General features: G+C 31.8%; 1 protein-coding gene across 2 annotated transcripts in view; it reads right to left on the reverse strand.

The window, feature by feature from the left end:
* LOC103023320 (choline transporter-like protein 4) overlaps positions 1-24,767 on the reverse strand; it is a 57,983-nt gene that overhangs the window by 29,945 nt on the left and 3,271 nt on the right. For both annotated transcript variants that reach the window (XM_049472901.1, XM_049472902.1), the window contains exons 2-3: positions 7,551-7,599; positions 6,161-6,234 (exon numbers count right to left, since the gene is read on the reverse strand). In XM_049472901.1, coding sequence (XP_049328858.1) covers positions 6,161-6,234; positions 7,551-7,599 — 123 coding nt within the window. The remainder of the gene's footprint in view (positions 1-6,160; positions 6,235-7,550; positions 7,600-24,767) is intronic.

Genomic DNA, 24,767 nt, shown 5'->3' on the forward strand with positions numbered 1-24,767 from the left:
TCTAAAACAAACCCGCACTCTGAACGAGTTAATCTCTAAAACAAACCCCCACTCTAAACGAGTTAATCTCTAAAACAAACCCCCACTCTGAATGAGTTAATCTCTAAAACAAACCCGCACTCTGAACGAGTTAATCTCTAAAACAAACCCCCACTCTAAACGAGTTAATCTCTAAAACAAACCCCCACTCTAAACGAGTTAATCTCTAAAACAAACCCCCACTCTGAATGAGTTAATCTCTAAAACAAACCCCCACTCTAAACGAGTTAATCTCTAAAACCATCACTCTGAACGAGTTCATCTCTAAAATAAACCCCCACTCTGAACCAGTTCATCTCTTAAACCCCCACTCTAAATGAGTTCATCTCAAACCCCCACTCTGAACCAGTTCATCTCTTAAACCCCCACTCTAAATGAGTTCATCTCAAACCCCCACTCTGAATGAGTTAATCTCTAAAACAAACCCCCACTCTAAACGAGTTAATCTCTAAAATAAACCCCCACTCTGAACCAGTTCATCTCTTAACCCCCCACTCTGAATGAGTTAATCTCAAACCCCCAGTCTGAACAACTTAATCTAAATCAAACCCCCACTCATCTCAAACTCCCACTCTAAACTACATTATCTCTAAAACTCCCACTCTAGGCTGTATAGGACAGGGTTAACTTCAGGATCAGTTAAGCACCTCTTATAAACTGTTTATTGCTGTTTTTTATAAAGTGATGGTATTTCTGGAAGACGGTTAGTGAAGTTGACCTTTTGTACTCCGCAGAATCTCAGGCAGTGAACTGTGAAAGCTCATCATGAGCGAGAGCAAACATGACCTTAATAAGGAAGTTATTTTCCCATGTAATGGTGACACTAACAGGAAAGCGCGTTTGTGGTTCTCTTATCTGAAGAGCACACTAAAACTGAAACAGCCTGTTGTTCTTTAACCAAATCAGCATCTTCACAAATACACCCACCCAATCAGCACCACCACTCCACTCATCAAACAGCAGCAGATACTGCAGCAGTGCTGCTGGAGGTTTTAAACACTGTGTTAATCATCTCTCACTGTCCTCCACTCTATTACACACTCCTACCTACAGCTCAAACACCTGTGAACAGGCTTCAGGTGTAGGAGACACAAAATTCCTTAAAAACTCCTTAAGAACTCCTTAAGAACTCCTTAAGAACTTCTTAAAAACTCCTTAAGAACTTCTTTAAAACTCATTAAAACCTCGTAAAAACTCCTTAAAAGAACTCCTTAAGAATTCCTTAAGAACTTCTTAAAAACTTCTTAAAAACTTCTTAAAAACTTCTTAAAAACTTCTTAAAAACTTCTTAAAAACTTCTTAAAAACTTCTTAAAAACTCTTTAAAAACCTCCTTAAGAATGCCCTAAGAACTCCTTAAGAACTTCTTAAGAATTTCTTTAAAACTCCTTAAAAGAACTCCTTAAAAGAACTCCCTAAAATAACTCCTTAAAAGAACTCCTTAAAACGTCTTAAAAACTTCTTAAAAACTCTTTAAAAAAACTAATTAAAAACTCCTTAAAAACTCCTTAAGAACTTCCTAAAAACTCCTTTAAAACTCATTAAAAAGCCTTAAAAACTCCTTAAGAACGCCCTAAGAACTCCTTAAGAACTCCTTGAGAACTTCTTTAAAACTCCTTAAAACCTCATAAAACTCCTTAAAAGAACTCCTTAAAAGAACTCTTTAAGAACTCCTTAAGAATTCCTTAAAAACTCCTTAAGAATTCCTTAAAAACTCCTTAAAAACTCCTTAAAAACTCCTTAAAAACTCCTTAAAAACTCCTTAAAAACTTCTTAAAAACTTCTTAAAAACTCTTTAAAAACTCTTTAAAAGCCTCCTTAAGAATGCCCTAAGAACTCCTTAAGAACTTCTTAAGAATTTCTTTAAAACTCCTTAAAAGAACTCCTTAAAAGAACTCCTTAAAAGAACTCCTTAAAAAAACTCCTTAAAAAAACTCCTTAAAAAAACTCCTTATGAACTCCTTATGAACTCCTTATGAACTCCTTATGAACTCCTTATGAACTCCTTATGAACTCCTTATGAACTCCTCAAAAAAACTCCTTAAAAAACTCCTTAAAAAAACTCCTTAAAAAAACTCCTTATGAACTCCTTATGAACTCCTTATGAACTCCTTATGAACTCCTTATGAACTCCTTATGAACTCCTTAAGAACTTCCTAAAAACTCCTTTAAAACTCATTAAAAAAGCCTTAAAAACTCCTTAAGAACGCACTAAGAACTCCTTAAGAACTCCTTAAGAACTCCTTAAGAACTCCTTAAGAACTCCTTAAGAACTCCTTAAAACCTCATAAAACTCCTTAAAAGAACTCCTTAAAAGAACTCCTTAAAAGAACTCCTTAAAAACTCCTTAAAAACTTCTTAAAAACTTCTTAAAAACTTCTTAAAAACTCCTTAAAAACTCCTTAAAAACTTCTTAAAAACTTCTTAAAAACTCTTTAAAAACTCTTTAAAAACTTTTTAAAAGCCTCCTTAAGAATGCCCTAAGAACTCCTTAAGAACTTCTTAAGAATTTCTTTAAAACTCCTTAAAAGAACTCCTTAAAAGAACTCCTTAAAAAAACTCCTTAAAAAAACTCCTTAAAAAAACTCCTTAAAAAACTCCTTAAAAAAACTCCTTAAAAAAACTCCTTAAAAAAACTCCTTAAAAAAACTCCTTATGAACTCCTTATGAACTCCTTAAGAACTTCCTAAAAACTCATTTAAAACTCATTAAAAAAGCCTTAAAAACTCCTTAAGAATGCACTAAGAACTCCTTAAGAACTCCTTAAGAACTCCTTAAGAACTCCTTAAGAACTCCTTAAGAACTCCTTAAGAACTTCTTTAAAACTCCTTAAAACCTCATAAAACTCCTTAAAAGAACTCCTTAAAAGAACTCCTTAAAAACTCCTTAAAAACTTCTTAAAAACTTCTTAAAAACTTCTTAAAAACTTCTTAAAAACTCTTTAAAAACTCCTTAAAAACTCCTTAAAAACTCCTTAAAAACTCCTTAAAAACTTCTTAAAAACTTCTTAAAAACTTCTTAAAAACTCTTTAAAAACTCTTTAAAAGCCTCCTTAAGAATGCCCTAAGAACTCCTTAAGAACTTCTTAAGAATTTCTTTAAAACTCCTTAAAAGAACTCCTTAAAAGAACTCCTTAAAAAAACTCCTTAAAAAAACTCCTTAAAAAAACTCCTTAAAAAAACTCCTTTAAAAAACTCCTTTAAAAAACTCCTTTAAAAAACTCCTTAAAAAAACTCCTTATGAACTCCTTATGAACTCCTTATGAACTCCTTAAGAACTTCCTAAAAACTCCTTTAAAACTCCTTAAAAAACCCTTAAAAACTCCTTAAGAACGCACTAAGAACTCCTTAAGAACTCCTTAAGAATTTCTTTAAAACTCCTTAAAAGAACTCCTTAAAAGAACTCCTTAAAAAACTCCTTAAAAAAACTCCTTAAAAAAACTCCTTAAAAAAACTCCTTATGAACTCCTTATGAACTCCTTATGAACTCCTTATGAACTCCTTATGAACTCCTCAAAAAAACTCCTTAAAAAAACTCCTTAAAAAAACTCCTTAAAAAAACTCCTTATGAACTCCTTATGAACTCCTTATGAACTCCTTAAGAACTTCCTAAAAACTCCTTTAAAACTCATTAAAAAAGCCTTAAAAACTCCTTAAGAACGCACTAAGAACGCACTAAGAACTCCTTAAGAACTCCTTAAGAACTCCTTAAGAACTCCTTAAGAACTCCTTAAGAACTCCTTAAGAACTCCTTAAAACCTCATAAAACTCCTTAAAAGAACTCCTTAAAAGAACTCCTTAAAAACTCCTTAAAAACTCCTTAAAAACTTCTTAAAAACTTCTTAAAAACTTCTTAAAAACTCCTTAAAAACTCCTTAAAAACTTCTTAAAAACTTCTTAAAAACTTCTTAAAAACTCTTTAAAAACTCTTTAAAAACTTTTTAAAAGCCTCCTTAAGAATGCCCTAAGAACTCCTTAAGAACTTCTTAAGAATTTCTTTAAAACTCCTTAAAAGAACTCCTTAAAAGAACTCCTTAAAAAAACTCCTTAAAAAAACTCCTTAAAAAAACTCCTTAAAAAAACTCCTTAAAAAAACTCCTTATGAACTCCTTATGAACTCCTTATGAACTCCTTAAGAACTTCCTAAAAACTCCTTTAAAACTCATTAAAAAAGCCTTAAAAACTCCTTAAGAATGCACTAAGAACTCCTTAAGAACTCCTTAAGAACTCCTTAAGAACTCCTTAAGAACTCCTTAAGAACTCCTTAAGAACTTCTTTAAAACTCATTAAAACCTCATAAAACTCCTTAAAAGAACTCCTTAAAAGAACTCCTTAAAAACTCCTTAAAAACTCCTTAAAAGAACTCCTTAAAAACTCTTTAAAAACTCCTTAAAAACTCCTTAAAAACTCCTTAAAAACTTCTTAAAAACTTCTTAAAAACTTCTTAAAAACTCTTTAAAAACTCTTTAAAAGCCTCCTTAAGAATGCCCTAAGAACTCCTTAAGAACTTCTTAAGAATTTCTTTAAAACTCCTTAAAAGAACTCCTTAAAAGAACTCCTTAAAAAAACTCCTTAAAAAAACTCCTTAAAAAAACTCCTTAAAAAAACTCCTTAAAAAAACTCCTTAAAAAAACTCCTTAAAAAAACTCCTTAAAAAAACTCCTTAAAAAAACTCCTTAAAAAAACTCCTTAAAAAAACTCCTTAAAAAAACTCCTTTAAAAAACTCCTTTAAAAAACTCCTTATGAACTCCTTATGAACTCCTTATGAACTCCTTAAGAACTTCCTAAAAACTCCTTTAAAACTCCTTAAAAAACCCTTAAAAACTCCTTAAGAACGCACTAAGAACTCCTTAAGAACTCCTTAAGAACTTCTTTAAAACTCCTTAAAACCTCATAAAACTCCTTAAAAGAATTCCTTAAAAGAACTCCTTAAAAACTTCTTAAAAACTTCTTAAAAACTTCTTAAAAACTCTTTAAAAACTCTTTAAAAACTCTTTAAAAACTCTTTAAAAACCTCCTTAAGAATGCCCTAAGAACTCCTTAAGAACTTCTTAAGAATTTCTTTAAAACTCCTTAAAACCTCATAAAACTCCTTAAAAGAACTCCTTAAAAGAACTCCTTAAAAAAAACTCCTTAAAAACTCCTTATGAACTCCTTATGAACTCCTTATGAACTCCTTATGAACTCCTTATGAACTCCTTATGAACTCCTTATGAACTCCTTAAGAACTTCCTAAAAACTCCTTTAAAACTCATTAAAAAAGCCTTAAAAACTCCTTAAGAATGCCCTAAGAACTCCTTAAGAACTCCTTAAGAACTCCTTAAGAACTCCTTAAGAACTTCTTTAAAACTCCTTAAAATAACTCCTTAAAATAACTCCTTAAAACTTCTTAAAAACTTCTTAAAAACTTCTTAAAAACTCTTTAAAAAACTAATTAAAAAACTAATTAAAAAACTAATTAAAAACTCCTTAAGCCTGTTCACTCTCTTAATAATTTCAGATTAGTAACTGCAATCAACCACAAATTCTGCATGTTTGAAAATAGACAACCGTAATAAAAAAAAGTTTAAATTTAAAAAGATTAAAATTTATTTTAGGACATCACCATTTTAATATTTTTGTTTCTAATATTCCGACAGCTGCTGATTTACTTTAATTATTTTTTTTATTTTACATTTTCTAATACAATTATGATCAGGACTTTTAGTAACATTTCTTACCAAACAAGAAATCTTTATATACAAATTGTTTTAACAGAAATACTAAAGATATATATGTACGTAATATGAATAAAAATGCACAAAAATGCTAACCTTTTAAAAACTTTCACCACCCAAATAACAAATTGGTACATCCTGTGGGATTTGCCTTATTATTAATTATTTTTTAATTATACTTTTCATATTGACCAATTTATAAAAGTGAATCTAGCAGCTGTCTTTGAATTTCATGATAAATTGAGCAATAGAAATAAATGCTCAGAAATGAATTTAAATTAAAAAATTTTACAGTGATTATTTTAATAGCCTGTATAATTGGAGTTGGGGTAGTATAATCAGTAACAGAGATACGCATCTATGGGGAATAAAAACAGTAATAAAATAGAGAGTTTAGTTTCTTACCTAGAATTCCCACCACCATGTAGCCGACAACCACCAGCATGAACAGCACACAGCAGATGATATCAGTGCAGCTCCTAAACAACAGCAAAAAGCGGGGTTCATATACTGTATATATATATATATATATATATATATATATATATATATATATATATATATATATATATATATATATATATATATATAAATAAAGCTCTTACTTTCCCTATTAAACAACATATCTCTTAGTTCTAGTGCTGTTTTTATACTATTTGTCTGATTTCACCAAATGTTTAAGTGATCACCGATCACCATCATTCAAAGGTTATTCACACTGTCCTGCATGATGATAATTTGACCCTTCTAAACCAAGTAAACCATTTCATTTAAACTTTTATTTAACATTCATTTAAAGCATTTTTAAACAGTGGTGGGATGCCCCCCCTTATATGTGAGGCTTATATGTGATTATTTTCCTCTGTTTCCTCCGTTGAAACAGATAAACTTGATTTTTTCCACGACCAGAGGATGAGTCTGTTTTTCCACATGGTTGTTTAATTAACTAATGAGAAGCTACTCCCTGCATCAGTTAGGGTTAAATAAGTTGAAACATATTCGCTCATGCAGTAATTATTACCCATGGGAGGCTCTTACCTGTTTTTCTTTATTTAAACGCAGGTAGTGTCCTTTTTTTTGGCCAAGTAGTCTTTTTTTTTACATAATCATAAATCATATCGACAGTCATAGTTGTAGGCTAAGTTTAGACACTCATCATGGACATGAAAGTCAACTCTATGTTGATATGAGTGATGCAATCAGGGGTAAAATACACAGACCCAAGAACACTGTACCAACTGTTAAGCATGGTGGTGGGAGCATCATACTCTGGTTAATTTGGTCTATCAGTTCCACTGGCAGCTACAAAGCCCCAAAGTGAACTAAATAATTAAAAACTTATGAGAAATATATAAGAGTTTTGCAGAATAACCAGAAGTTGGGAGCTACTAAAGTGTCTAAACACGAAGAAACTCGCTGAAAAGACATTTTAGCCTTGTGACAAATGACAAAAGTAGCTTTTTGAAATGTTGTGAAACGATAATGACCTTGGTGAATCATTATATTACCCTGATGACTAAAGAAGTTAATAAAAAAACATATTAAAATAAAAGGGTGTATACCAGTGTTCTCGAACCCTGGTCATGTACATTTTAGAGGTTTCCCTGCTTTAACACCCCGGCTGTAGCTCTGAAAGTTTTAGTTTATGAGTTAAATAGTTGAATTAAGTGAGCTTGGTGAAGGAAAACCTATAAATTTGCAGGGAAATGTGGCATCAGTACCATTAAAGAACCATGCATATAGACATATATGTTCTCAACACACACACACACACACACACACAATCAATACTAACCTATTATGAATTGGTCCATTGAATGTCGGATCAAATTGGGCAGCTTCACCTGAAAGACAAAAGTGTTTTATTATTATTATTAACATTATTATTATTATTATTATTATCAGCTGTACATTTTATTATGTATTATGTGCACCAAAAAATGAAATAATCACTATATTATGGATGAAAGAGAGTTTGAATGGCAGAAAATGCTATATATAAAATGAAATATATTGTGATATAGATTTTGTACCATATCGTCCAGTCATACTCTAGCTCCATATTCCACATTCAACAAGTCGTTAAAGAAACCTGCCAGCAGTTTTTTGGTGAGATTTAATCCATATATCAGCATAAATAAAAAATCATTTATCTTCTGAACTCGGCAGCAGTAAACTTATGACATGTTCACATCGCTAAATACATTCAATTTTCACATTAATCACATGTGTTCATGTAATGAATTTGACAGCAATAATAATATTTTTAACACATTTTATAATTGTAGTTAATACACACACATTTCTGAAGTGTAATTTATATTAAATATAATGTAAATACAGACGTGGTTCATCAATCCATCCACACTGAAATATAATAAGAGCAGTATTTTAATATGTTGACTGTTAAACCAGTTCAGCAGGAACTGAAACTAATAAAACATTCATCCTTTATTTACTTTACCCAGAGAAAAACCATCAGCTAACCAAACACTGATCACCTGACCTCCATCCACACCTCACACATCACTATACATCACTATACTATAATATATTATACTATACTATACTATACATCACTATACTATACTATACTATACAATACTATACATCACTATACTATAATATATTATACTATACTATACTATACTACACTATACTATACTACACTACACTATACTATACTATACTATACTATACAATACTATACATCACTATACTATAATATATTATACTATACTATACTATACTACACTATACTATACTACACTATACTACACTATACTATACTACACTACACTATACTACACTATACTATACTACACTATACTATACTACACTATACTATACTATACTATACTATACTATACTACACTATACTATACTATACTATACTATACTATACTATACTATACTATACTATACTATACTATACTATACTACACTATACTATACTACACTATACTATACTACACTATACTACACTATACTATACTGCACTATACTATACTACACTATACTATACAATACTATACATCACTATACTATAATATATTATACTATACTACACTACACTACACTACACTACAATATACTATACTACACTACACTATATTATACTATACTACACTATACTACACTATACTACACTACACTACACTACACAATATACTATACTATACTATACTATATTATACTATACTACACTATACTACACTATACTATACTATACTATACTATACTATACTATACTACACTATACTATACTACACTATACTATACTACACTATACTACACTATACTATACTGCACTATACTATACTACACTATACTATACAATACTATACATCACTATACTATAATATATTATACTATACTACACTACACTACACTACACTACAATATACTATACTACACTACACTATATTATACTATACTACACTATACTACACTATACTACACTACACTACACTACACAATATACTATACTATACTATACTATATTATACTATACTACACTATACTACACTATACTACACTATACTATATTATACTATACTATACAATACTATACTACACTATACTACACTATACTATACTACACTATATTATACTATACTATACTATACTACACTATACTACACTATACTACACTATATTATACTATACTATACAATACTACACTATACTATACAATACAATACTATACTATACAATACAATACTATACTATACTATACTACACTATACTATATTATACTATATTATACTATACAATACTATACTACACTATACTACACTATACTACACTATACTACACTATATTATACTGTATTATACTATACAATACTACACTATACAATACTATACTATACTACACTATACTATACTACACTATACTACACTATACTACACTACACTACACTATACTATACTATATTATACTATACTATACTACACTATACTATATTATACTATACTATACAATACTATACTATACTACACTATACTACACTATACTATACAATACTATTGTCTACCTGTAATTAATTCTATATAACATTTGAATAAACATTAATAAAGTCAGTGATCAGTGAGAGTGTCTACCTGTAATTAACTCTATATAACATTAGAATAAACATTCATAAAGTCAGTGATCAGTGAGAGTGTCTACCTGTAATTAACTCTATATAACATTAGAATACTAAACCCAAATAAACATTAATAAAGTCAGTGATCAGTGAGAGTATCTACCTGTAATTAACTCTATATAACATTAGAATACTAAACCCAAATAAACATTAATAAAGTCAGTGATCAGTGAGAGTGTCTACCTGTAATTAACTCTATATAACATTAGAATACTAAACCCAAATAAACATTAATAAAGTCAGTGATCAGTGAGAGTATCTACCTGTAATTAACTCTATATAACATTAGAATACTAAACCCAAATAAACATTAATAAAGTCAGTGATCAGTGAGAGTGTCTACCTGTAATTAAATCTATATAACATTAGAATAAACATTAATAAAGTCGGTGGTCAGGTGGTGTTGTTGGTCATACTGGTTTGTTGTTTATAGCTGCAGTAAGTCGTGACTCCATAGAGCTGCTGCCTGGCAACCATGATGCTTTTGCTTTTTTTTTTATCAGAGAGAGAGAGAGAGAGAGAGAGAGAGGCCTATGATCTATGGAACAATGCACCAGGAGTAAAGCAGTATAAAGTTATCCAAAAGCAGTGTGTAAGACTGGTGGAGGAGAACATGCAGATGCATATAAACTGTGATTAAAACCAGGGTTATTCCACCAAATACTGATTTCTGAACTCTTAAATCTTTAGTATTGTTGTTTAGAAATGAATATGACCTTTTTTTGCATCATTTCAAATCTGAAAGCATTTTCGTAGTTTCTGTAATAAATGCTCTAAATGACAATATTTTTGGAATTTGAGAGAAATATTGTTGAGAAATTGATGGAATAAAACAACAAATGTTGATTTTACTCCAAAATACACCTATATAACCCAGTAATAAAATCAGAGAAATTTAATATATTAAATATATACAACTACATATGTCCCCACTCTTTAACTATAAACTTATACAGTTATTTATTAAAATCCTTCAGAAATTATATATTTTTTGCATTGTTGTGTGACACCAAATCACATCTATGCTTTAAAAGTATAGATATTTTTCATAATAAATCCATAATATTTAAGTAAAATACATATTTTAGTTGTGTCCCTGTGCGTCACTCAGTCCTGTTACCGTAACACTTATTACCCCTCTGAAATATCTTGAACATTCATCTTGAAAACTCAGTGCTGTTACCTAAATTAATTCTTACATCTTACTGATTTATTTTTTATGTTCTCAGTGTGCTCATGCTGTTAGCATAGCCTCCATTCAGCTATTTTTCATGTTTTTGCTAATTCTATGCTGAAAACTCATTCCTATTACTTTCATCCTGTTATTCAAAACACAAAAAGTAACAGGAATGAGTTCCAGTAACAGGAATGAGTTCCAGTAACAGGAATGAGTTCCAGTAACAGGAATGAGTTCCAGTAACAGGAATGAGTTCCAGTAACAGGAGTGATTTTTTTTGTCTTAAATATCAGTTATTTGAGCATGCAGTCAAACATTCCTTTAAAATAAAGACTTTCTTGCTTTTAAACATGCTTTGTCTTAAGATTAGAAATCTTGTAAAAAATGGTTTGATCAGTACATGTTTTGAATAGTTAAATACAAACAAAATAAGTTAAATTTGTAACAATTTTGTAACAGAGTTACAACAAGCTAATAGCACCCATTCGGTGGAATGTATATATATATATATATATATATATTTATTATTTATTTATTATCTATGCACATTTATAAATGACTTATTAACGCTTATAAACACTAAATCAAGCCTTTCTGTAAAGTTTTAAACTAGTCAGTCTTTGTTAATGAGTTATTAATGCTTATAAACACTAAAATAGGCATTAATGTAAAGTGTATAACATGTCAGCCTTTATTATTTAAGTTATTAATGCTTATAAACACTACAATAGTCATTAATTTAAAGTGTAAAACAAGTCAGTCTTTATTAATTAGTTATTTACCTCTATAAACACTAAATCAAGGCTTTCTGTAAAGTACAAAAGAGCTTAACATTTATTAATAAGTTATTAACGCTTATACACACTAAATCAAGCCTTTATGTAAAGTGTAAAACAGCTCAGTCTTTATGAATGAGTTATTAACGCTTATAAACACTAAATCAAGGCTTTCTGTAAAGTACAAAAGAGCTTAACATTTATTAATAAGTTATTAACGCTTATACACACTAAATCAAGGCTTTCTGTAAAGTACAAAAGAGCTTAACATTTATTAATGAGTTATTCATGATTAATATATATATATATATATATATATATATATATATATATATATATATATATATATATATATATATATATATATATATATATACGGGGAGGTGAGTGCAGTGAGTAGCCCCCCCTCCTCCCAGACCCCTGGAATCAGGTCTTTCAGGTGTTTCCTTATCCTGCTGTTCATCTCAGTAACCTGTCCTTCAGGATCAACGGTCTGAAGATCAACCCCACCCCCCCCCCCCCCCCCCCGACCCTTCCCCTTCACCTGACCTGCTCTACAGCTCCAGGCAACCAATCAACACCTTCTACAGGTGGAGTTAACTGGTGCAAACCAAATAAATCATTACTGTTCCTGATAGAAACAGAGCAGCGTTCAAACCTAAACACATCAGAATATCAGAGTATTTAAACCTGAACTCAGAGCAGTCACGCCCCCTTTTACAAAACCAGTGAAACCAGTTTATTACAATCTGAGCTCCTACCAGATCCGATTACACTCAATTACCACAGAACAGGGGCAGAGCTACAGACAGAAACAGAGAGAGAGAGATACAAAATAAAAGAGTAGTGACTAAACAGGTCATCCTTTATATTCTCACTCTGATGTTTCATCATCTCAGGTGGTCTATGCACATTTATAAATGACTTATTAACGCTTATAAACACTAAATCAAGCCTTTCTGTAAAGTTTTAAACTAGTCAGTCTTTGTTAATGAGTTATTAATGCTTATAAACACTAAAATAGGCATTAATGTAAAGTGTATAACATGTCAGCCTTTATTATTTAAGTTATTAATGCTTATAAACACTACAATAGTCATTAATTTAAAGTGTAAAACATCTCAGTCTTTATTAATTAATTATTTACATCTATAAACACTAAATCAAGGCTTTCTGTAAAGTACAAAAGAGCTTAACATTTATTAATGAGTTTTTAATGCTTATACACACTAAATCAAGCCTTTATGTAAAGTGTAAAACAGCTCAGTCTTTATGAATGAGTTATTAACGCTTATAAACACTAAATCAAGCCTTTCTGTAAAGTTTTTAACTAGTCAGTCTTTGTTAATGAGTTATTAACGCTTATAAACAATAAATAAGGCATTAATGTAAAGTGTATAACATGTCAGCCTTTATTATTTAAGTTATTAATGCTTATAAACACTACAATAGTCATTAATTTAAAGTGTAAAACATCTCAGTCTTTATTAATTAGTTATTTACCTCTATAAACACTAAACTAAGGCTTTCTGTAAAGTACAAAAGAGCTTAACATTTATTAATAAGTTATTAATGCTTATAAACACTACAATAGTCATTAATTTAAAGTGTAAAACAGCTCAGTCTTTATGAATGAGTTATTAACGCTTATAAACACTAAATCAAGGCTTTCTGTAAAGTACAAAAGAGCTTAACATTTATTAATGAGTTATTCATGATCAATAAAAACCAGCTTTACTGTAAAGTGTAAAACAAGTCAGTTTTTATTAACATGTTATTAAGGCTTACAAACACTATAGTAGGACTTACTCTAAGTGTAAAAGAGCTCAGCCTTTATTAATGACTAATTAATGCTTATAAACACTACAATAGGCATTATTGTAAAGTGCAAAACATCTTTGCTTTTATTAATGATTTAACATTTATGAACACTTCCAAGCCTTTCTGTAAAGGTCTAAACTAGTCAGTTTTTAATAATGGTTTATTAATGCTAATAAACACTAAAGCAGGGCTTTACTGTAAATTGTAAAATTTATCAGTCTTTATTAATGAGTTATTAATGCTTATAAACACTAAAGTAGACCTTACTGTTAAGTGTAAAACATTTTGCTCTTTATTAATAAGTTATTAATGCTTACAATAGAGCAGGCATTATTGTAAAGTGTAAAATGAGGCATTAATTATTAATGAGTTATTAACACTTATGGACACTATTGTAGGCCTTACTCAAGTGTAAAAAGTCTTTTTTACTGAGTTAACGCTTATATATTTTTATTATAAACTGTCCTAAATGTCCTTTGGGGTCAATGATGTATCTATCTATCTGTCTGTCTGCCTGCCTGTCTTTCTGTCTGTCTGTCTGTCTGTCTGTCTGTCTGTCTATCGACTAAATTAAGTCTTTCTGTAAAGTGTAAAACTAGTCATTCATTATTAATGAGTTATTTACACTTATAAACACTACAAAAGTCATTAATGTAAAGTGTATGTCAGTCTTTATTAATGGGTTATTAATGCTTATAAACACTACAATAGGCTTTAATGTAAAGTGTTAAACAATTTGTTTATCAATGAGTTACTAACACTTATAAATAATAATAAATAATAATAATGAAGACTCTACAGAACCGGGGCATTAACCACAACAACACTGATAAACACATTCTATTTATAAAGGGAGTGTGTGTGTGTGTGTGTGTGTGTTGCAGCAGATCTTTGAGTGTAATGTTTAGTATGGTCATTATTCTGAGCTCTAACACAGGTTATGAGACAGAGCACCGTCACTGTGGAGTCATTTCCCCTTACAGAACCCACCCAGATCATAGGTTAACTACCTAACACACACACACACACACACACACACACACACACTTAAAGAGCACTGACCTCTAAGCGTATCAGATCCTAAAGATTAGTTACTGAAATGGTAGATATATCTGAAATGTTATAAAAAAATGCAATTAACTATTTGTATTATTTATAAATAGTGTATATTTTATAAATAGCAAAACTATTTATATATTTAACATATAATTACAATAGCTAATATATAGTTAAACAATCACTTTCTTTTAAAGATCAAACCTTTAAATTGAAATATCCAATAATTAAAGAAATTAATACTGTAAAGTAGGGGTGGGCAATATTATATCGTATACAATATATCGTGACACAGAAATATTGTGATATTAAAAATCCATATCGTGATAAAAGGGCTGCTTTAGGTGTATTTATTGTAGAATTCTTTTAGTTTGCAGTTTATATGCATGCACTAAATATTCTGCAATATTATTTGCTGCATTATATTTTATGCTATATTATTTATTTTGCCACATTATGATTATTCTGTTATACTATTATACTATATTCCTGAAATTAATTAATTATTTTAGTTTTCCTATATCGCCAAGTATATCGTTATCGCAAAAATACCCTGAAATATCGCGATATTATTTTAGAGCCATATCGCCCACCCCTACTGTAAATATCACTATATTGGCACCTTACTGGAAACGCTGGGTAACACTGAGCTCATGTTCTTAATTATTGTACTATAAGGTTGATATATTTCTATACAGTTATTTAAAAACACATCACCGCTCTGCACTGCTATCAGAACTGGTCTTAGTTATAAACTCTCTGGTGTTCATATGCTTTTTCCTTTTGTTTGAACAGGAACAATGACTACAAATAACAATGTGATAATAGCTCTGTGTAATCTGAACACTTCTGAAGTGAGTCAGTACTGAGTTCCCATGATCCATTAGTGCTAAAGTATCAGCAAGAACCTGGTGATTAAACAAGCATAACAATACAGGCATTTAGATTATATATTATATAGATGTATTAAACACAGAGTGATCTATTTTAAGCCTTTATTTCTTTTATTGTTGATGATTATGAAGCTTACAGCCAATGAAAACCCAAAAATCAGTGCCTCAGAAAATTAGAATATTATATAAAACCAACTGTACTTTTGAAACGCAGTGTGGGCAGTGTGCCAAGTCCTGCTGGAAAATGAAATCCGCATCTCAATAAAAGTTGTCAGTAGCAGAGGTTCAGTATGGAGTGCTGTAAGATTTTGTGTGAAAATAAAACTGAACTGACTTTAGACTTGATAATAAAACACAGTGGACCAATAAAATAAATAAAAGCTTAAAATAGATCAAACACGTCTATACGCATCTATATAATATGTAAGTTTCACATTTTGAATTAAATTGAATTACTGAAATAAAATATCTTTTCAATGATATTTCTTCAAATGATTTTCTAATTTTTAAATATTTCGATTGCTTAAATCAAATTTCAGGAAAAACATATTTAAAATATGAATAAAATAAAAGTTGATATTCAAGTATATGTTTTTTTTTTACATTTTTCTCTGTTGAATGTAACCCTACACCCAATCCTAACCCAAATTCTAATTTTAACATTTTAGAATTAGTTCTATACAAAATAATAATCACTTACATTATTAACTAAGAGTTAAGTTGCATTTAATAGATAGTTAATTGAATATTAGTTGAGCATCTATAAGGCATCTCTAATGTACCATCCAAATAAAATGTTGCCAAAAAAGATTTTACTTTTTATCCAATCAGAAGAGTGGGATCTAACCACACTGCTACTATCTAGTGGGCGGGGCATAAATACAACACTTAATGAACCACTTCTGACACCAACCTTTACATTACATTACATCTGTACACTAATGATTAAGTATTTATTCAGTGCTGCACAACAAACTATTGTAATTCAATAAAATATAGATATTTTGTTACACCACTATGACACGTATCCCATGACTTTTGGTATATCGTTATAAATTTCAGTCTGGAACACTCTGAGGGTTAATCCGTTGGGTTTAGGTGGTGCTGAGTGTGTTTATATGGTATATATATTAGTATCTGTCTGTGTGTATTCAGAGTAAATATAATTAAATAATTAACTGATAAAACTCAGCCAGATCCTCCTTATCAGGGTCTGAATATTTACTCAGCCTCTTTATCTCTCAGATAAACTGATAAAATATTCATTGATTAGTGTCTCAGACCTGAATTCAGCCCAAATCTAGACCAATCACAATCCTCAGCTCAGAAACGTCTACAATCCAACCTGAAAATTGCATAATAAACGTGGAACCTTCTTGATAGGTGCTGTAGAAACATCGACACAAATTTCACACAGAAGTGAGGACCTCATATAATCTTTTTTTTTTTTAGTTGACATGGTTTTGCCTACGCAGATGAGCCATAACATTAAAACCACCTTCCTAATACCTTTAGATTCCCCTTCTGACACCAATATTGGGGCTCTGATTCAATAAGCAATGGACTCCACACAGGACCTTTGACTAATAAAACTAATAAAATTAACTTTTCTCCTAAAAATGGGGCTGTAAATGTTTAATCGTCAGTAATCAGTAATGCATTATTATTTTTTTTATGCAATTTAAAGCTTTGGGGCAAGTGAAACACGAAGCACATGGAGCAGATCGAACACTCAGACTCGCTCTGGCAGTTTTACACTTACTAATTTTTTAGTTCATACATAAACAAATGCAGCACCAAAGCACATTTCTACCGTTACTCACAGAAATCAGTCAATATTTTTCTTTATTTCTTTATTTAATTTATTTTCTACATTGTAGATTAATATTAAAGAGGAAATGGAGGAGCTACTGAATGTGATGAGGTCATGTGACCGAGAAAAAAGCCTAAAACTCCAGTTTTTTTCAGTTGCAGTCTGGATGCAGGAGTTTTATCACTAGAAGAGTAGAAGTGTGAAATATTTTACACAGAGAAACTAATCCCGTCCAGATAGTGCTAAAGAGGCTAATTATATGTAATTATAAACACTTTCTTATTTACAATAGCAGCCTTAAAGGGATAGTTCGGTATTTTTGACATGAGTCTGTATGGCATCATCATAACCAGTGTCGTGCATCCACACTGACTTACCCCCCACAGCGTCCTGTGAGCCGAGTTCTTGTCCAGTTTAGGTCAAAGCGAAAGTAGTCCGGCATGTTTGCTGGGGTCAGGAAAATAACTCCTTTTTCTTCCCAAAGCAGTACGTGTTCAAAAGAGTGATTTATTTACATCACAAAAAACTAACCCTGCAAAAGTCACGCCTCGTAAATCACTTGGGTCCTACTTTCTCTCGTTCCATATCAATGCGCGCAGCGCTGCAACCTGACAGCTAGCCTACGTGTTTGGGTCGCTTTGTTTACTTCTCGCCTCGAGAACATGTGTGACTACGAGAGTGACGAGGAAAACATTGATCACCGCTCAGAGCCACGGGGATATCTTTATGAACCCGAGTATACAGATGTTGAACTTCGCCAAATGGAATTAGATCGGGCAGAAAGAGAGAGGGTGGACAGAGAAGTGCGCACTGCAAACACGAAGCTTTTTTATTTTTTCCACTTTTGTGTCCACATGGATGCCCAGCGCTAGTACCCAAAGTTTCCTCAGAGCAACATCAGTCACAGGAAAACGATGAAAACTCTGCGGAGAATCAGCCACATCTTTGTTGCTACAGCCTGGATAGTCACAAGTCCGCACCATTTTAACACACACACACACTCCTTTTTCTTTGGGAAGAAAAAGGAGTTATTTTCCTGACCCCAGCAAACATGCCGGACTACTTTCGCTTTGACCTAAACTGGACAAGAACTCGGCTCACAGGACGCTGTGGGGGGTAAGTCAGTGTGGATGCACGACACTGGTTATGATGATGCCATACAGACTCATGTCAAAAATACCGAACTATCCCTTTAAAATGATCCTCTCCAGCTCCAGGCTTTCACCTGCTTAAACTGACGATGGAAAAATGAAGGAATAGCCCTGCAAACTATAAAATACCCTATAAAATAACCTATAAAATAGATTTTAAGATAATTTGTTCACATACCTGTGATCCCCTAAAATAAAGAACTTTTGTAGAAAAATGATTGTAATTAATAAACGTTTCGTGTTTTTTACTTATTAGTTTTGTGTACCCTTTAATTACATCTCATTTTTTATTGTGTAATTATGGAGCATCTTTTGCTGGAGTGGAGAAACAGTAAACAGCTGCTCTGAAGTTCATGCTCAGGTCCAGGAGGTGAAAAAAGGACAGGTGGTTTGCTTTTGCTGTTTTTTTTTTTTTACATGGATCTCCATGGAAACAGAGGCGCGCCCAAAGTGTAATTACGGTGCGCGGCAGTGGACAAATATCTATTTTATTAAAGGCGAGGAGACGAAACTCAGAGATGTGCGTCCGGACGGGACTAAAATTACCGGAGGACCACGGACTTCAGAGAAAAACAGTAGATAATTCAGCCTGTAATTTATTTATCAGAGGACGTCTGACAGAAACAGGTACATGATCGCTCTGGACGGGAATAAAATCACAGAGGATAAAAAAAAAAACCCATAAAAGAGAAAATTACCCGATAAAGAGAAACTAATACTGTCTGGATAGAGCTTTAGTGTGACTCTGTCGTGTTAAACTCTGCTTTAATGTTTGTTTGCTGTTAGCTGAGTATCTGGTTTGTATTCTTTAGTTTGTTTGTTAAGTTCTTTTTGTTTTATAGTCTTAGTTTTTGTTTCATTGTTTGAGTTTTTGTTCTTTGTTTGGTTTTGTAATGTCTAAAAATAACCCCGACTTGCAATTTCATCCTGCCTCTTAAATTACTTTTTAAAAAAATGTTATTCTGACCGGTCTATTGTGAGTCCGACGTCTTTATTTACCAGCTCTTGATATTTGAGACACGATGTTCAGTACATTTAATCACTCGATCTAATCTGCTGAGACATCAGACAGATACTGAAAGATATTTAAAAAGAAAGAGGCGAGATTCATCTGAAACACAGATCTGAGGTTTTTATATCTGAATCTATTGTTCTAAAAGTGGTATAAATTTACAGTGGAGTTACAGTGAGGGTAGAACACAGCACTGTCACGAATAAGCAGTTAGTTAGTGTTCTCCTCCAAGCGTGTTGAGCTCTAGTGCTGCATTAGTCACAGTTTAAAAAGTCGGTAACACTTTATAATAACTTTCAATATTATACCATTGACTAATGATTATTAACTGATATTTTTTACATTTTTAGAAACTAAAAAAGTAAACATTTGACTGGTTTAAAGTTTGTATTTACTAGCGATTTACTAATGTTTAAATTCTGATGAGCTAGGGATTTGTTCACATCTACTGATCATTAGTTAAAAATATATTAATGAAAATTATTATAAAGTGTTACCAAGTGTTGTCGACCAAACTCTAGCTCTACCCACTATAACTAATGATTATTTTGGTAGAAAAAGTTGACTAATCTGCCAATTATTCTTACGATTAATCGATTAGTCAACAAGTATTTCTGCCATAGCTCCTGTTTCTAGCATTCACTATTACTTCAAAACAATAGAAACAGCTGAACATAAAATTTAAATGCCCTTCAAACGTCCAGAACATTGTGCTTTAAATGTGAAAGGTGTTTATATTTACTGAGGAAATGTGAAATCTGTTGTGATTGGGCACTTTTGGACACATAGGCAGTGTTTTTGTCACCCGTAATTTGTGTAGTGCTACTAATTGATGATTAGTCGACAACGAACGTTTGGAGTCAACAAATATTTATAATTAAGACTGTCGATTATAGCAACTAATCGTTGCAGCCCTAACCCAACGGCGCTAACGAGGTAAATACTAAGTCTAGGAACTCTACACATAGTCTAGAAACAGAAAAAAATCAGAACACATAGTCTATAAACATGAAACATTCCAAAAACACATAGTCTAGAAACACTAAAAATTACAAACACATAGTTAAGAAACTGTACAAATTCCAAAGGCACAGGCTAAACAAATTCCTAAAACATAGTGTAAAAACGATTACATTTAGGGAATTTACAAAACTCACATTTCAAAAACAGTCCATTCTTTCCACAAAGAATTTAGAAACTCTACAAATTCCAAAAATCTGAAATCTAGAAATGGTACAATTCCAAAGATTTAATTTAGAGGTTCCGGAAAAAAATCTAAAAACTTAAATTTGAAAGACCCCATTAATTCATTCAACCCACTAATCTCTCACCTGATTCATTTATTTATTAAAAGTTGAGTTTTAAGCAGGCAGTGTTCAGTACTGCACTAATGACCCACTAACATACTGGAACCATGAGTTCTGTTATTCCCAGCAATCAGAACCACACCCTTATATACACTATATATATACACCAGTAAATATTAACCCAGCCGTCATCACACACTACACACCTTATTACTGCTTTAATAACACACACACTACACACACACACACTACACACACTGTACACACACAGAGAAGTAAAAGTCTCTGTGGGGCAGGTAAGCGGAGGTCAGATCTTCAGGAAACGAGTCCAGCAGGAACCCTGGAGATCATTAGTAATCACAGACCAGTCAACTGATGCGTCATTCAGTCGCTGGCATTAAGCCCGTATCTGGCAACCCGTGTTTATCTTGATTTTCAGTGTAAAATGAAGTGAATGTTTTCTGGCCTCTATCCTGTTTTTAGGAAGTAATTACAAAATCCAAAGATTCCAGATTCCAGAGTCTAGAAATTCACAAATTCCAAACAGTCCCTTCTTTCCACAGAGTTTAGAACCTCTACAAACTCCAAACTCTGATTTAACACACATTTAAGAGACTCTACAAACTTCAAACTGTTCATTCTTTCAGAGATTAGAAACTCAAATTCCAAAGACTCCATTCATTCCAAACACAGAGTTTAGAAACTCTACAAATTGCAGGAAACTGGGTAGGTATTTGGTTGACCAAGTTCAGGAATATAAACTGAATTCAAGGTCTGAAAACTTAAGTCTAAATACTAAGTCTAGAAACTCTACAAATTTTAAACAGTCTATTTTCTCCACACAAAGTTTAGAACCTCTGATAAACTACACAAACTTACAAAACTCTACAAATTCCAAATACATTGTTTAAAAACTCTTAAATTCCAAAGATTCCATTTACAGAGTTTAGTAAATCCACTGATTCAGTTTAATTAACTGAAACAGTTCATTTTTTCCACACAGTTCAAGCAACAACAAACTCTACAAAACAGATTTAAGAAACTCTACAAACTCCAGTCTTTTTTCTAAGATTAGAAACTTTAAACACACATAGAAATTTCAAATAAAGTCTTAAAACTCTACAAATTCCAAACACAGTCTAAAAACTGTACACAGTCCAAACACAGTCAAGAAACTCTACACCTTCCTAACACAGTCTAGAAACTCTACACGGTCCAAACACATAGTCTAGAAACTCTACACCGTCCAAACACATAGACTAGAACCTCTATATTTTCCAAAGATTACATTAAGAGAGTCTAGAAAATTCCAAACAATCCATTCTTTCCTTACAGAGTTAAGAACCTCTACAAACTTCAAACACAGATTTTGGAAAATCTACAAATTCGGAACACATAGTTTAGAAACTCCACAAATTTGAGGAAATTGATGAGGTATTTAGTTCATCAAGTTTGGAAATAGTAACTAGATTCAGGTCTGAAGATCTAAATGGTCTAAATGCTGATTCAAGAAACTCTACAATTCAAAAGATTCCATTTACAAAGTCTAGAAAATTCACAAATTCCAAACAATTTCACACAGAGTTTAGAAACTCTACAAATTTGGTTTAAGAAACTCTACAAATTTGGTTTAAGAAACTCTACAAATTCCAAACTAATTCTAGAGCCTATAAACATCCCAAACCCAAACACAGAGAATACACATTCCAAACACAGTGTCTAGAGAATGTGAACATCTCAAAGCACAGAGCAGAGATAAATATATCCCATACAGCATCAAGAGACCAAACCTGCCCCAGAGCAACAGCCTGGAGACCAATCAGCTCATCAGACCATCATATCATATAATCCAGAATATATAAAAAACACAACACACATCCCAAACCCAAATCCCTTAAAAATCTCTTAAATTCAGTTCAAAGCTAATTCTAAACTCCACATTATACTTCTAGTGTTCTAGTGTTTAATGACCAAACATTGAAACATGATATATGTACATATAGTACAGGTATATGACAATTTAAGGGAAGAAGAACAGAAGAATATTTTCAGAAATTCTAAACACACAGTGTAGAAACTCTACATATTCTAGACACACAGTGTAGAAACTCTACATATTCTAAACATACAGTGTAGAAACTCTACATATTCTAAACATAGTGTAAAAACTCTACATATTCTAGACACATACAGTGTAGAAACTCTACATATTCTAGACACATACAGTGTAGAAACTCTACATATTCTAAACATAGTGTAAAAACTCTACAAATTCCAAACAAATAGCCTAAAAACTCTACACATTCTAAACAAATAGCCAAAAACTCTACACATTCCAAACAAATAGCCTAAAAACTCTACACATCCCAAACAAATAGCCTAGAAACTCTACAAATTCCAAACAGTGTAGAAAATGTACGAATTCCAAACACAGTGTAGAAATTTTACAAATTACAAGCAAATAGTCTAAACTCTACAAATTCTAAACATAGAGTGTAGAAACTCTACATATTCTAAACATAGAGTGTAGAACCTCTGCATATTCTAAACAGATAGTGTTGAAACTCTACAAATTATAGGCAACTAGCCTAGAAACTCTACAAATTCCAAACACAGTGTAGAAACTCTACAAATTCCAAACACAGTGTAGAAACTCTACAAATTACAAACAAATAGCCTTAAGACTTTATAAATTCCAAACAAATAGCCTAGAAACTCTTCAAATTCCAAAAAACACACTGTAGAAACTCTACAAATTCCAAACACAGTGTAAAAATTCTACAAATTCCAAACAAATAGTCTAGAAACTGTACAAATTCCAAACACAGTGTAGAAACTCTACAAATTCTAAACAAAAAGCCTTAAACCTTTAGAGATTCCAAACCAATAGTCTAGAAACTCTACAAATTCCATTTTAATAAATTAAAACAAACAAAAACAATTAAAACAACATTCATTACAGTATGAATTCATGACACAGAGAAAAGATCAGAAACTGCTGGAGGAAACAGGTAGAGAGTTTTATCCTCTCTTAATTACACCATAAAGAGTGGAGTTATCTTAATGGCTTTATAACCTCTCCTGTTTTCCACAGAACGGTTTGGGGAAGATTTCAGGATGAATTACAGGAAATACGGCTGCGTTTCTGCTGATCTGAGATCAGTCTGAGAGCTATAAGGAAGAGTCTGCTCTGAGGGGGAGTGGAACTGATGCTGTACTGATTTACCAGCCAAAGCAGTTCTCACGTACGTCAGAACCCAGCTCTGCTTTATCTCAGCGTTTCCTCAACACCATACAACCTTCCACTAACAGAACCTGCACCTGATAATACCTCACCACCACCACCACCCAGACCTACAGCCATAACAGACCTGCGGCTTATCAAAACCAGGCTAATGAGGCCTGATTACAGAGCTCTGACTGAACCAGACTAAGTACAAATATTTCATTACATTACTTAAGTATAAAGGTAGGTTATCTATACTTTACTGTAGTAATTAATTATTTTAATTACACAATAATCTGAACTTTCTACTCCATAAATTTTAAATCTTTACTCCTGTTTCATTTCAGCTGGTTTTCATACCAGCTTCTCATCGTTCAATAAAACCCCTATCCAGATAAATCTCTCCATCCAGATAGAGTGAACCTGATTGTGATTGGATGTAGAGAAGTATAAACATATACCATTCCGACTCCTTATTGGTTTATACTGTATTCATGAAGAGACTCAAGACACAAACTCCAGACAAACTCCAGACCAACTAAACTTCTTTAATATATTTACATTCTACTAAAATACATTCATTTACATATATGCAGTATATATCAGCATATATGCAGCTGAAACACTAGA

This window comes from Astyanax mexicanus, unplaced genomic scaffold, assembly GCF_023375975.1.
Source record: "Astyanax mexicanus isolate ESR-SI-001 unplaced genomic scaffold, AstMex3_surface scaffold_31, whole genome shotgun sequence".
NCBI lineage: Eukaryota > Metazoa > Chordata > Actinopteri > Characiformes > Acestrorhamphidae > Astyanax > Astyanax mexicanus.